The sequence below is a fragment of the Rissa tridactyla genome, chromosome 5 (assembly GCF_028500815.1).
Source record: "Rissa tridactyla isolate bRisTri1 chromosome 5, bRisTri1.patW.cur.20221130, whole genome shotgun sequence".
In the NCBI taxonomy this organism is placed as follows: Eukaryota; Metazoa; Chordata; class Aves; order Charadriiformes; family Laridae; genus Rissa; species Rissa tridactyla.
The window spans coordinates 15,456,565-15,471,806 of NC_071470.1; the positions used below are offsets into that span (position 1 = coordinate 15,456,565).

Genomic DNA, 15,242 nt, shown 5'->3' on the forward strand with positions numbered 1-15,242 from the left:
ACATGGGGAGGAGGGGGCAGTAGCAGCACTCGTCTCCAGGTCACAAAACAAGCACAGTTAATCAAATATGCTCCAGGCTGCTGTTAGATTGGCCAAAGCCTTGTTATAAATAAAACTTATCATACACAAGTAACAAATCCCCAAGGACTTCACACAGAAAAACAGCATGTTGGATTTTTACTCAATTTAGCTGTAGCCAGAAGAACCAGTAACAACTAGTTTAACATACTACATGCAGTGAAGTAGTACTGTAAATGGCAGTATTAAACTTCTTGAACACTTCAAACAAAGAAGGAGATTTGATGAAAATACCTGATCCCTGGCCAACGTTGCTGAATCCTGAAATACCAGATATTTGGCACTTTTTCTTCTTAATGGCTCTTTTTTTTATTTTTTAAAGACCTGAGTAATCACTGAGGGTGTTTGCCCTAATATTCTTAACTGCTTTTCTTCTCACACACATCCACGCTTGATTCTTTCCCTAACTAATCTTCCCTTTCCCCCAGAATAAGCCTTCTCTGCCAATCCTGACATACAGTAGCTACAATGACAGCACCAGTTTGCCAACGATACCGGCATGCTGGAACACACTGGCACCTGCCTTGGTCAGAAACGAGACCGATACCAACACAGACTTGTTGTTACTGGAGATTACAACAATAAAGACCCTTGACAGCTGGCACCCAGAACAATTAAGCTTATTTTAACTTGTAACGGTCAATACTCTCAAGCAAACTGATAAGACAGATGGCAAGAGCTATGCGACTCTCCCATTTAAAAATCAAACTCTCAAATTAGTCAAAGGCAACTTTTTCCTTAGATCTCCGTAAGGGATCAAGATTTCATTTAAGGCAACAGACATCACTGGCACACAGCACTCCAAAGGGACCCAGAAACACCACACAGGTCCATGCTGCTACACTAGGCACTTCCAAAGTGTCAGACCATGGGTGTTTCCACTTGCTGAAGCAGGGTCTTATACAGGTTTGTGGATCCTTCTACTCCATTTCAGAACAATGAAAGGGTTTTGCATACTTAGGCACTGTCAAGGTAAGAGCCCATGTCCCTTTTGCAACGAACGTGCCAAGAATTCTTCATTTGCTCACATTCCTCTCTTACCCTCCCCCTCTCCATCATTTATTAGAATAGATTTAATTCGCCTCCTTTTTTTAGGGAGTCTCCATGAACATGATCATTATCTTCCAGATACAACAGTGTAAATAAGAGACAGATGCAGACAACAAGCAAGCAAGGAGGATCACATATCAATAAAACAACATGCTATAAAGAGATGATATACTCCTTTGGGAAGGGACAATGCTTTTTGGCATGCATTTGTATAGCATCTAGTTCAATGGAGTCCTTTCCTAGAACATGTTACAGCAATGGAGATAAGTACTTAGATTCCAAGCAAAAAATGCATTTGCATACAAGTTCAAATCCTTCCTGTGTTGGACCCAGAAAGGTCCCCAACTGAGTTTCAGCTTTAGGAACAATTAGATGCCTTGTAGAACTCAAAGTCACAGTGGGTGTCCTCCAGAGGTCAAAATGTTGAGAGAAAACAGCCTGTAAACAACTCGGAGCAAGTGGAAGACAACTGACAACCTCAGGTGAAAAAAAAAAAAAAAAAGAGGCTGGCATCATAGAAAGATGAGGGGTATGAGGGGTGAAAGAGAAAATAAAAGATCAGAATACAGAAACAAGAGGGATTGAGAATTGCTCAGTGCCATTAGTGCACATAAATTTGAATTTGATGCCAAGAAGAGGAGAAAGTTGAGAGGTTCAAAGAACAGGGAATGAGAATCAGACATTAAGAGAGATGATCAAATGCTCCCCTGTATCCTAAAGCTTCACTACTGAACTATTCCCTTCTCACCCACTATTCTTCCACTTACACATACAAATAATTTTCCTTACAGACCTCTGACTGCACTGCCTTTTCTGCTGTGTCTTTCTGCAATTGCCAGGAGCAGGCTCCTGCTTCACTAGGGTGAAGCTTGGGCTACAAAGCTCTGCTCTTTGATGCTCAGCTGGGGTAGAAAACCAGCAGCACCTCCTTCTTCCAGCTGCCAAATTCCAGGAGCTGCTTCTGCTGAGAGCAAGGGGGGAAAATAGCTTGTTATTTCTGTTCCCTTCTCCTTCAGCCCTCTCAGGACAACAGATTGCCCAAGGAAAGAGAAGACCCGATTTCATGCCAAAGAACCACACTTTTGATTCACATGTGCTTCTTTTGTGGTGATCAATCCAGCAGATCAAGCACAGGGTTGGAAAAGGGACTCTCAGATAACACGGCGAGCATCCTCCAAATGCAAGTGCAAACAGTGCTATTTGCTGTGCACAGCACTGCTAAACACAAGCTATTAATATGTCCTTGGACTCAGAACAGGATTAGTATCAAATTAAAAGCGGTATTATCCTGCTGGTTTATGGATTCCTGATCAACTAAGAAAATAACTCAGCCTGAAGGGCTAATTTATGACCGATAGTTCCTCTTCATTAGTATTTAGCTTTGTTAAGGTAGTACCATACGACCACACACAAACACTGGTTAGCTACAGCTCGACAACAGCGAAGCAAACCTGAAAAGAGGACATGTGACAGCATATACACTGTGACTGTTTTAACCGCACGTGGCGCGGTTGTATAGGGCCACAGACAAGCCTCACTGTACCTATAAACAGGCTGTATCACATAAGAGTTGTACTTTTTACTACTACACCTCAAAGCGCACAATGTAAACCACCATCTGCTAAACTACTCACTGCCAGGATTTCACCCCACAATCCAAAATAAAGTGTTTTAGATGGGAGGACGCTTGGACACTTACCCTTTAGCCAAACCATTTTTATCATTTATAAGAGCCCAGTCTTCTGACGCGTTGGTTAAAACTCTGCTTTGTGGGCCATCCCCATGAGAAAGATAGATTTTTCATGAGGATCCAATATCAGATGATGGAAAGGCGTGGGCAGTGAGCCTAGCCATCATTCAGCTCTCGAGTCAAAGAACAGGAAATAACCAAACTGAACAACACCCAAAAATAAATAGCACAGGTAATAAGTGAATAACTACTGATACTCCATGCCAAAGTCAGTCAAATTTTGATTGCTGAACTATGCCTCCATGCTTTAACTGGTACATGTGTTAACAAGCACTGTACTTTTATACTTCCTGCCATTAAAAATAAATGCATCGGTTATTAACACAGCTAAAAATATTACCACATAAAAAGTGTGGTGCAGTAAACTAAACCATCCCATCACCAACAAGTAAGTTTCCGAAACTTTTTCACAAACAAGGCATTTTTAGTGTACATGTATATGTATTTTTTATTAAATGCAAGAAACCTTTAGGTGGAAGGTGACAAGTAGTCTGTGCAGTACTTTTCTTGGAGTTTGTTTACATTACGCTGTAAGACGATGCAATTTCTCCACACAAATGCAGTTAGCATCATACAATTCTGCAATCCACAGCTGCCACATCACAAGCCTTTCCAGACCAAGACTTTCACTAGCAATGGTGAGTGCTTAGCAGACTGGATTTTTGTTAGAAGTGAAATCACAGCGGATTGAGGAAACCCACACTTCAGCCAATCCCAGAAGTGTGAAGTGTGCACAATTTCCCACACTGTTGGGCTAACCTGCCATAGCGCTGGGCTGCCGACATGACCTTAATGCCAGCTTCTTCGAGTCTTCTTAACTTTCTGATCTCTTCTACATCTTTCCCCTTGGGTGCTGGTGTTTCTTTTGCACTACACGAAGGAGACTGGTCTATGGAGTTTCCTTCGTTTTGATTCAAACCTACTTGACTTTTAAGGGAGCTTGCCTCAGGAGCCATGGAGCCCACTTTCTCCTTTTCACACAGTCCTGATGTTTCATTCTGTTCTTCTTCAATGGTTTCAGGGTGTTGTTTGCTATTGAATTATACAAGGTGGTTTAATGTATACCGTGCCTGAAACATACACACTTATTATAAGCACATTTTGTTGATATCAAGACGCCAAAGGATATTCTGATGAATGATCCAGGAAGATAATTATCCTCTTTAATGGAAGTGTTGCTTCTTAGGCCAAATCAGAAGTGAAATATCAGTTGACGAAACCAACATGCAGAAACACAGTCACAACTACATGAACAGTACTGGTGTATAGAATATAACATACAAATAAATTGATTTTTAAAAACACAGCAAAAGTATTACCTATTTCGATTGAATACATCAAACATTACTTATAAGTGTCATTTGTCCGTGGGTAACTGTCTTGAGAACTTCAACAGATCATCCAGAACATTTTTGTCCAGCCTTGGTTTTGGAGTCAACATCCACAGTATTAACCAACATCTTGTCAAATGCAAGCTATCCATTGCATTGTATGGCCAACAATAATGACATCAAGACAATGATTTTCCACTCACTGCTTTTCTACCACAACCTTTGCCAATTGCTACAAATTTATCAGTACCATCTCAGCAATACATTTATCACAGCAGAGGTTGCTTCATACATCTCATGAAAAGAATGAAAATTAGGTAAGCGTTAAAGCACCATCACCAAGGAAGGGAGAATTCAGCCAGGCTGGTCTTACCTGAAAGGTCTGTCTCCTAGCGGTGAAGTCACCGTGCTCCAGCTCTTTCGGTACTCTTCTCGTTCAGCTTTCTTTTTCCGAAGTGGAGCAGGTACATAGAAAGTCTGATTACTCTTGTTCGGGAGGTACTGGTTAAAAGGCACAGCTGATTTAGGTTCACCGTGTGAGGTCCGCCTCGCCAACATATCATCTTTTTTCACATCTGGCATCTTTCTGTGTGGCAGGTCAGTTTCCGAGTCACTTCCTCTCCCTAGTGAGGAAGGAGAAAAAAAAAAAATCCCACTTCTTTTCACTTCCATACAGGGTTTTGGTTTTGTTTTTTTTTTTTTTTTTTTTTTTTTTTTTTTTAAATTATAAATCAGAAAACACACCACAAAAAAAATTACATTTAGCATGTGAGCACCAAAAAATTAAGCCACTTTTACCTGCATTTGTATTTTAAAATCAGTCACTGAAGGTAGTAGCTATATTATCTACACAGGCAGCGAACAGTTTTTTCCAATCAACCCTTATTTTCTACCCCCAAAAAAATCATCTTCAGCCACAGGTCACAGGAATCTGTGGATGTTTCTACAGGCACATATTAATGGCACTTTGAATGCACACAGCTTCAGCTTTGATCAAAATCTAAGAGTGAGCATCAGCTGCCATAAACCAGAAGACTCAGATGTGTCTCTCTCAGTCCCACCAGCTGCCTGGTCAATCAGTCTAGCACACTGCAAAACAGAGAGACTTGACCCTCATATGGAAAAGGGCAGGAAGAGTGGGAAGGGATCTCAGGATTTAGAGGTTAGATCAGTACAGCAAAGATTGAAGAATGCTTGTTGGGAAAGAAAAGAAATAAGGTGAGAGTGAAAAATTAAGAGTTACATAGAATAAGCTGGAAGATAAAGAGAGCTGAGTGACTACTTTATTTTGTTCAAATGAACAAAGCTTCTTGATATTTTTCAACCCCTTCGAAAAAACATATTCACAGAAACTCATGCAAGACTTTTCCAACTTGAAAAAAGCCTCCCAAATGGTAGGACAAACACCTTAAAGAGCCTTTGCAGTGGAACTGCCCTCATAGCCCTTTTGGAAGCCACTTCATAGACATTCACTAGATTCCCTGTACCACCATGAGCCTTTTTAAGCAATTCACAAAGAAGCTATGTAAACACTCTCCCAGCAGTGTAACATCACCACAGGCCCTGGTTTGAAGAGCGAAATGGAGCACATTCAGCCATTTCTTCCACCAGTATTCAAATCTTCTCCCAGCTTTGGAGCACTGGAACTCTCTGGCCCTTGGTCCCTTTGCAACACTTGCCTGTGCAATAGCTGTTCCCCTCTTTGAGGTGAGGGGAAGCCACCCAGGTTGTGTCCTCTTGCTAATTCACCATGCTAGTAAATTACTGGCTAATTCACTGAGCTACCTAATGAACAACCGAAAACAATGAAGTCATAAAAATCACAAGTAGCTTGTGTATAATTCAAAGTGGGGGGAGGAAAAGAGGTCTAAATATGCTAGGAATGTTATTTGCAAAGAGCTTTTGCAGCAGATTGAGTTATTCAATGTTTGCTTGGAGAGAGATGAAGAAGAGTGAAAGGGAACAGTAAGAAAAGACAAGACACAATGGAAACGAGCTAGTTAGACAAAAATTACGATGCACTTTTTGCCAGCAATCTTTTGCTTGAACAATTTTGGTTAAGAGCATATGATAGCAAGCACCATGACTGGTAACCCGAGTCTGTCTAAACAAGAAGCGGGGACGCAACCGCAGAACCACGGGTGTCTGGGGACAGCCAAGGTTTGAAGAGTAATATCATTAGACTGAGCAGTGCCACAGAAGAGCTAAAAGAAAATTCAAAGATCCCTTACTGTTCTTTGCTATTCTGTTTGCGCTTGACTTTGTTCTGGTGTTTATTTTTGTATCACATGAAAACCAGTCTTGAACTGGCAGACAGAAACGCTGGAATAGATAACCACAGTAGCACAGGGATTAGAACAGATTCCTCTCCCTCATTACTGATGTGCCTTCCAGCATCCCCAAGTTGAGTACTTCAAAGACAAACAGCTTCTTTAATTATTCATGTTTTACTCGTGAAATTATTTTCAGCTTAAATTTGGGAAAAAAAAAAAAAAGGCACTTGAAGCCAAAGCACCGAATGGAAGATGCAGCCGTGCTTTACATTTACAACCTTTGTTGTTCTGCATTTCCCAGTAGAAGCAGCAGCAGCCAGTTTCCACAGCCCGTAACAAGCAGTTATACACCACAGACATGCACAGAGCCTTCATACAAGGATCCATGCACAACTGCCGGCCAAGCAGAGGATTTCATTCATTTCTGAGTACATTAGCAACTCTACGGGCAGGTCAGTCTGCAATTCTACTGTGTTTTAAATAAACTGTTCTGCTCCACTACTGGTTTTGTTCGCTTTTTGCCAAGGGACAGGGTCCGCATTGGACACCAGAGCAGTTCCTAAATAGCGGGAAGTGTAATTAAGTACTACTTATTGCTTCCACCTAAACTAATCATCACCTTAGGACCACTTAAATAATCTCTTTTTTTTTTTTCTGTGAACAGAAGGAATCATAGTTTTATTTCGCTACCATTTTATTGGGTTTATAAAGCTCCTATCTGAATGGAGAGCGAAGTAATGCAAGAAGAATCTTTTTCTCCATCCAGCTTTGCATAAACGTTATTTCTATCAAAAACTACATGCAGCTAGCTGAGTGAAACACTGGCCTGCTGGGGCCACAGGACGAAGTTCGAAAGAAAAGAGGTCAGCCAAGCTACACCTCACCCGCAGCTCTTGGAGGAGACAGCAGTGAAGTTATGGCAGCAGCAAGCAGGGAAAATGGGACACATTAGAAAGGGCCGGCTGGACAAGTCATACGTGTGCACACAGCACCTGCATGCACCACGGGTCTGGAGATGGTTAAAGACTAATTTTTAAGAACAAGCTTTATATGCTTCCATCTTATTTTGTGTTTGTTATGGACTCAAGAATGTGACAAGATGGTATGTCTTAGCTGTGGCAAGTAATCAACCACAAAACCTTACCGAAATCTGCTAATACAGCAGAAGTTGATAGGAAGCAGGTACAGGACACATGTAACTGGCTGGCCACCAGCTCTAAGTAGGCAGGGACACTGGATACCCCTTGAGCACTCAGGACGGAGCAACACGTCTTGATTGGGACATATGAGGTGTTCCTATTTGCCAAAACCACACTTTTGTCTCATTTGGGAAGGCAGAGAAATGTTCTATAATGTGGAGATTGTGCCGTGTTCAGTGTCTGAGGGGGCATGAAGCTGTTTCAACCCAGTAGCTGATTCTGGATGGTCAACCAGCAACAGCCCCAATACCACAGGCCACTCCAAACAGCAGAGCAGATCTTAGCCCTGCTTTCCCCCTGGCTCTTTCGTAATTCAGCTGTGATACCAGCTCTCCCTGCCAGCTTTTCAGTTTTAGGAGTTTCCCCATCACCTCAGGAAATCTCTCATGTGTCCAGTTATGATTAGCACCAGTTTCTTTCACACTGCCAAAATGAGAGCATGGACATCTAGTTCCTACCAAAAAGTCCTTCTGCCCTTCCTTTTTTTTCGAATCGAAATCGAATAAATCGAATAAATAACATTACTAAGGAGAAGTGATTAATGTGTGGAACAAAACTTAATCTGATGAAGTCTATTGATTCATCCGTTCATGGGGAATGTAACCACGCAGAGGGAGCCTCAATCAAGCATCCTTTTGTTCTGCACCAGAATCCTGCTCACAACAGGTAACCTAAGTGCATGCTTCACACCTACCCCTAGCAAATCCTTCCTCATCCAGCACGCTGTGTTTGCAAGCCTCTGGAAGCCTCTGGGAATCAGACAAGAAAGGCAGAGAAGCAGCACCCCTTCTGTAAGCCTAGAGCTGCATGTCCTCACTCAAAGGTGTACAAAGATGGCCACAGCTCAGATGCCAGGAGCTACTAATTTACTCAATTTTCTAAATACCATGAAAACAAATATGATATTTGGTAAGATGTTGTACATCAGGCTTCAAAACTGTCAAGTATCAGACATCTCCAAGATATTTCTATGTCATTTATCTGCCCATGGTTTACTTCGGCAGCATTTTATTCACTTCAATATTTCCCTTGTTCCTGTGCTTTTATTTCTTGCTCCAGCCTAGTTTATAAGTTAAAATGAGTCTGCATAACATCCTCTTACACCGTAACCCAGAAAAGCACTCTCCCCATCATAAAATTACACCGGAATGATGTAACTCATTTTCCAATGCTACGCTACCCTGACTGAGACAGACTTCAAGTTGTTGGCAAAGTCATCTAAACCTTGGGGAGCACAAATCAGCATTCACAGAAAAGTTCTCCCACTGGTTTAGCACAATTCAGAGGCTGTGTCCAGCTTCCGAATAGCACATTTGCTCCCGAAACGTTGCTTCTCTGTCAGCATTATGCATGTGCGGCACTGTGACCAGTACTTACCATCGCTGCTCCCTCTGAGCACTACATCTGGAGACGGTGTCTGCTGCGAGCGGGAGCCAAAGGAGTCGAGACTGTCAAAGGAATCATCTCTGCCGTGGCGAGGCGGGGAGAGGGAATCGCTGCGTTCCGAGTCCCAGCAGTCTATATAGCCGCTGTCACGAATGCTGCGCTTTGGGCTCTCAATATCCTCTGTTTCCTACATGGAATTACAGCAGGTATCTCTTCATAAAGAAGCCACTGACATACCTGTGAGACCACTACACAGCAGACAGCAAAGAACCTTCCCAAACACCAAAAATTTCCTCCCCAAAAAAGGGTTTCCTTGTTTTCTGCCCCTTCTCCATTTCGAAACAAAAGTGCAAGCTTGCAGTAAACCCCAATTTTATGCTGATTAAGAGGAAACCCCGCTCATTAGATTAGTAGGAAGAACTGAGAAAAAGTTGCAACAGGCAAGTTAATAAACCAATCAAAACTGAAAGGAACCTGAAACTTGACTTGTCGTCCATAGTCCATAGCACAGGCAAAGGCACTACAGTTTTAGCATCGTCTCTGCATCAGGTTTAAGTCTGCTGCTTTCCAAAAGATCCCCCCCTTCCCTTGCCCATCTATTGTATCTGGCCGGGACATCAGCAGACAGCATTTGTTGTTGCTGCTTCAGCTCGGCAAAATAATGAAGCAGTGTGCCCCAGCCTCCCTCTACCTTGAAGAGAAATTCCTGTTATGAAAGAGGGATGTCTTTCTGAAGCAATCAGCAATGAAAAATATGCAAAATGCTTTTCCTGATGCCTCAGAAGAATTCAGTTTTGCTCTTTACTCTTTGCCAGCTCCTGGCTCTGGGGGATATGAAAGCACTTGTAGCTGACCCACATGTTCAGAGCAGGGAGAACAATGGTTGTCTTTGACAGCCCTGTGATTATAAATTCTTTCCAGTGCAAGCAGCACATACTAAAACACTGAAACTCCAGCAGAGGAAAAGGTCAATAGAAGCCATCCTCACCCTTGCATTATAATAAATCCCTTGTTTCAGAGAGCGTCTTAACATTAATTACAATCGCACAGGCTGAGAAAAACCAAAAATAACTACTTTTATGCAAAGATAAATCTGTTTTTTTCTCCCCCGACAGTAAGTAAAGTCAGAGATGTGGGTGCCATTATCAGGCTGACATTTTGTGACCCAAAGAGGTTGGAATGTGATTTTTTTTTTTCCTTTTTTTTTTTTCCCCCAGAAGCATTTGAATATTAATTCCTAATTAAGAAGCACCCCCCGCTTACCACTAGCTGGAGCACAATGGCTATGTTGAGCACAGCTCCCACTGTCCTTGACTGCTAAGGTTTTACTTGTCACTAATATTGCCAATGAGAAGATCAATCGAGAACATCACAGTATGCTGTGGCAGGTCACCTCTACAAGAAAGCGGGTTTGCTGGAGAAGCCAGGGAAGGAGGAGAGCCCTGCAGGAACATATCAAGGCTTCCATGCTGGAAAAGAGGGAGGCTCAAAGCGAGACAGAGAGATCAGACCCAAGGTCCTGCACAGACTTTTCAGGAAGAAGGCTTAATTAGTGCCACTCGCTATTACGCTGCCAAAATACCACATTAAGGGCAGCGGCAAAGGTCCCCTAAGGCCACGTTAAACTGTGGTAATGTCAGTAAGTAACCTCACTGCAAACTGAAGCAAAGGTTTTTTCTAAAAACAAATAAAATTCATCTAAAAGTAGTAATTAGATCCTATGTAATTTCCTTCCCCAGTCCTGCTTAGTGAACTAACATACTGATAGAAACACTAGACAACAAAGATCTGTCTCCCTGAAATCTGCATGAGTTACACACACCCAAGAACAAATCTAAAAATCCTATCAAAATCCTGTTTGTGACACGATCCAAAAATCTTTTTAAAAATCCAAATTCCCTAAATCCCCTCATCCCTTTATACCAAGCAGCTATTCTCAATTTTCAGGCACACTTCCATTTTCCTAACTTACTGTATTCAAATGACACAGAACTGCTCAGCTGCTACGGGGACTTAAACTTGGGCAAAAAGCCCCATCCTGCATCCACTATCTCCCAGAGCCTGAAAACAGTCCAATTGTGAACTAATGAGTTCTGCAGACCCTACTTTCAAAGGCCTGTTGATGTTAATTTTGCAGGCCGCTCACCAGGAATTAGGAGGCAGGCACCAGGACGGGATCCTAGATTTCTGTAAACGTGTTCTTTACAGCCTTCCCCTTGGCAAAGCCACTCTCCCAGTCCAAAGCCGTCTCACAGACGGGTCCTTGTCCTGCTCCGAGCAAACGTCATCTCCCAAATGTTATCAATGGGAAAAAGAAAGTGGTTATCTGCAGGACTGATAACACCGTAACATGACACACAAGAGCGCATTAGTCTTTCATATTATCTAATTGAAAACACAGTATGTCACCGAGTGGTAGTAAAAACGTGATTGCCAAATAAAAGATGCATTTCTCCAGGAAGTTCCACCCACTAAATATAATCAAAAAGCCATGGACATTTTGTCATTGGGAATTTCCAGTTTAAAAGTACAGAAGAATGCGTAGCCAGAGAGTTAATGAAATTAAAAACAGAGTTAGCATGAATAAAATTAGAAATGAATAGCCCTTTCAGTATGAAAAGTAGAAAAAGATGAGTCCAAGACAACTTACATCCGAGCTGTCTTTTGATTTGCTTATTAAAAAAGGAGGGCAGAGAGGACTTATAACAGAAAAACTAAGCCAGAGTGAATTTATGGCCACTTTAATTGTTAAATTCTGTGGAAAAAATGCCAGTAGAGAATGTGATAAAGTGTCTTTTCATCACTCGAGCTCAGCTATAAAGAACATCAGAGTGTTGCACAGCATGATTAACATGTTTTATTTTACAACCAAATCCTCTTCAAATTCAGTAACAGACAAGCCCACAATTGCCAACGGGAAATACTGCAGGGGTACAGGAGTAGGGAGGTGACCTTAAAGTAAGTCGCCAGTGGCCGTCGTAACAGTATCACCTAAACAAGACTTTTCAGGACTGCAAAGCACTCTGTTCTTATATTAAAAGGAATATATAGCTTTCAGCTTTTATGAGATCTCTACCCTTCTCCCAACTCCAACATCTGCAACGAATCAAGTTCCAGCCTCTTGCATTTGTCCTCGACCTGCGCTGCCCAGCCAGGCACTCCACGGTCATCAGCTCCCTGGAGAACACTGCCTTTCGGCCCCAGCTTACTTCATCCCACAAAAGGGCTCAACATGGGACCTCCAAAATGCTCTGATGATTAGTTTGACGGGTAAGCATTACCTGGAAAAGGAGGAGCCCCATGCTGCGAGATTAAACATTAAAAAATAAACCACAATACCATGCGGAACTAACATTCTAACAACCTGCACTTTGGCAATTTTTCTGCTTTAGCTCCCTTCTTTATCTTTGTTTCACCTTTCAGACCCTTCAGAGTGGGGACTGCTCCTTCCCTGCATCTTCTACTTGGAAACAACTCAAGAATTAACTTCATTTCTTTATTGCTTGGTCTCAGTCATATCACCCACGAGTGGAAAAGTCCCAAGTGACTAGCGCAGGTCATTTCAAGTGAAGACCAAAATAAACCTCTACAGAGCAGCAGGATGTTCTCTTTTCCTCTCCATTTCCACCTGCTTGTTCACAGGAACCGAGCTCACAAACAGGGATTTTACCCACCTAGTTAAGGCTCTCTGGTCACACTAGGGTGTAGGAAATGCTATCAGTCAGCTAGGTATTTCTTCCTCTCCGGTGGCAATTGGTGCTGGCCCTCTGAGATCCCACAATGAAGAGCTGCAGCTGGTGCAAATGCAGCAGCACAGAGCTCAAGGAGAGTAAAGAGCAGAGAGTCTCCCATGGTCCCCAAACCCTACTGACTGTGGTGACCTGGCTGTTACATGAGATGGGGAGGGAGTAGCAGGCACAAAGTTCTCTGTGGGCTGGAGAACATATCTGCGTGGCCTTTCATGAGCAGCATGTCCAACACATGCAACGTTAGCACCAGGTGCTGCCGTCTTCTTACATGCCTGCTGCTCGCCCCTTCCATCCCCAGTAAAGGCATGCTTGGATATCAATGCTAACCATTACCATGGTTAAGTGTCTCACGTCGAGGTTCAGGGCATGCTGGAGCGCTCAACCAAAAGTCCCCAAACCACCCTAAAGCAATCACAAGTTTTCCTTTCCAACACAGCTCAGCTCATCATAAACCACCGAATATGACTGCAGCCAGAATTGAGAGCTTGGCAAAACACAGATTCATCATAACTATGCCCTTGGTGAAACACGATCACCTCCTCCTCCCCTTCAGCTTTATTTAGATACTTTGGGGTTTGATGCTTTATGTTGCAACTTAAAAACAAAAGAGCTGCCCACGAGACTGAATGTTTTAAAGAAGAAAAATCTCTGCTCCTGTTGCGTCCTGCCAGTTAACTTTTGAGCCTCAGCTCTTTACCTGGAGCTCTGTGTCATAAGTGAAAATAATTCAACCCAAAATCTATGGAAACGAAGATGACAGAGCCACGTGACAATTCTAAAGCTCTGTTTGACATCAAGTGCTGCACCACTGATATCACCGCAAAGCTGGCTTAGTAGAGTCAGAAACGTTTTCAAAGAAGGTAGGGGTTCACTAAGTAATTTGTACTCCAGTCCTCTATTTTTCTTATATTTAGCAACAAACAGGTTATTTATGGTAGTAATAATTCAAATGAAATTTCCATTCCCAAAACATAACAAAGAGATACCTTTCTCATTTGTGCCAGCAAACCTTCAAACTCCTTCAGGTTCAGGGTTGATCCACTATATGATGTGCAGCTGTTTGCCGCTTTCCCTAGCCAATAAATGGTGACTAATACCTGCAGAAGTTAATAAGAATTAATTGAAGCCATCTACACAGTTACTTAGTTAAATCTACTTCCCCTCAGCACCTCTCATTTATTCTAAACTGCACAAGATTTTGTTACAAATCAGAATTGAAAGGGAAGTGTCTGTCAGCGGTTAAACACAAATCCATTGGGCAGCTATCAAAATTTAAACAGTCCTACAGGATATATAACTTAACACATTATCTTCCTGGAATTTTTATAAAAAAAAAATTGAACTGTCATATCTGCCTGGAAAATAAGCAGCAAAAATAAGTCTGAATAGAAAAACTAGGCAAGATATTTGAAACTGTCTAGAAGACACACACATAAATATATCTGTTTGTAAATCCAATAGGACAAAAATCTCTAAAAAGTACTAATAGTAGTGATTATTAATTAAAATTGATAAGACTAATGGAATAAATAAAACATCTGAAATGCGTGCCTGCCTATTTCAAGGCCAGGTAGTTGGTAGAAACTGGTAGTTTCTACTACCAGTAAGGTAGTTAGTTACTACCTTAAGGTAGTAGAAAGACTACTTTCTTAGTCTTTCGACTAAGAAAGGTTGAAAAGTAGTCGAAAAGGTAGTTCCATTTTTAATCATCTTACTGTAATTAAACGGATGACACGGGAATATTTACTTCCAGCCTTCTGCTACCTTAAGAAATGCTTAGCGCAAGATTAATCAAAAGCTATGAGCATCTGGCTGTTTCTATCAGCCTAAAGCGGGAAGAGTTAGTGGTTTCATTCAAGTTCTGACCTGATGTCTCTCCATAACCCAAAAGTCACTTCAAAACTAGTGTGGAAAAAAAAAAAAGCCAAGAATTGCTCTTGCAAATGTTTATATACCCTCTCACTCCTTTGGGTAGCGAAGAAATCTGATCTTACACTGCTGGTGCTGCACTTGTTTTAGGAAAGGAGAAATCAAGATGCTCAGGATGGTCAAATCCAACACCTCCAAAACCGCCAATATTTATATCATGCAGGGAAAGCAAAAAGCCCTTCTCTGCGCCCACATATGGCTCCACTTATAGCAATGTCTTTAATGGTACCTGTGCAGCAGCAATTTGGACTGGAAACTGATCGTCAAAGGCAGTTCAGTTCAGTGTTTTGCACTGGTTAAAAATGCCAAACCATCACCTCAGAACTTAGGGCTTTTTCTCATTTAATGCTCGTTATGTCTGCACATTCCATGACACTGCAACGGATTTAACTGCAGAACAAACAGGAAATCTGTTCACGTGGAAAAGATGTGCAACCAATAATAAATAATAGTTGCCGTTAACTGTCTCAAAGTCAAATAAACTGAAATATAGCATT

At 41.9% G+C, this 15,242-nt stretch overlaps 1 protein-coding gene across 8 annotated transcripts in view; it reads right to left on the minus strand.

Annotated features, from left to right (window-relative positions):
- Positions 1–15,242, minus strand: part of LIMCH1 (LIM and calponin homology domains 1) — a 182,054-nt gene that overhangs the window by 51,496 nt on the left and 115,316 nt on the right. For 4 of the 8 annotated variants that reach the window (XM_054202415.1, XM_054202416.1, XM_054202414.1 and 1 more), the window contains 4 exons: positions 13,803–13,913; positions 9,059–9,254; positions 4,583–4,832; positions 3,638–3,910 (listed from right to left, as the gene is read on the minus strand). In XM_054202415.1, the coding sequence (XP_054058390.1) occupies positions 3,638–3,910; positions 4,583–4,832; positions 9,059–9,254; positions 13,803–13,913 (830 nt within the window). Of the gene's footprint in view, positions 1–3,637; positions 3,911–4,582; positions 4,833–9,058; positions 9,255–11,213; positions 11,354–13,802; positions 13,914–15,242 lie in introns of those variants that run through there. The other 4 variants (XM_054202418.1, XM_054202419.1, XM_054202420.1 and 1 more) reach the window with 3 other exon arrangements.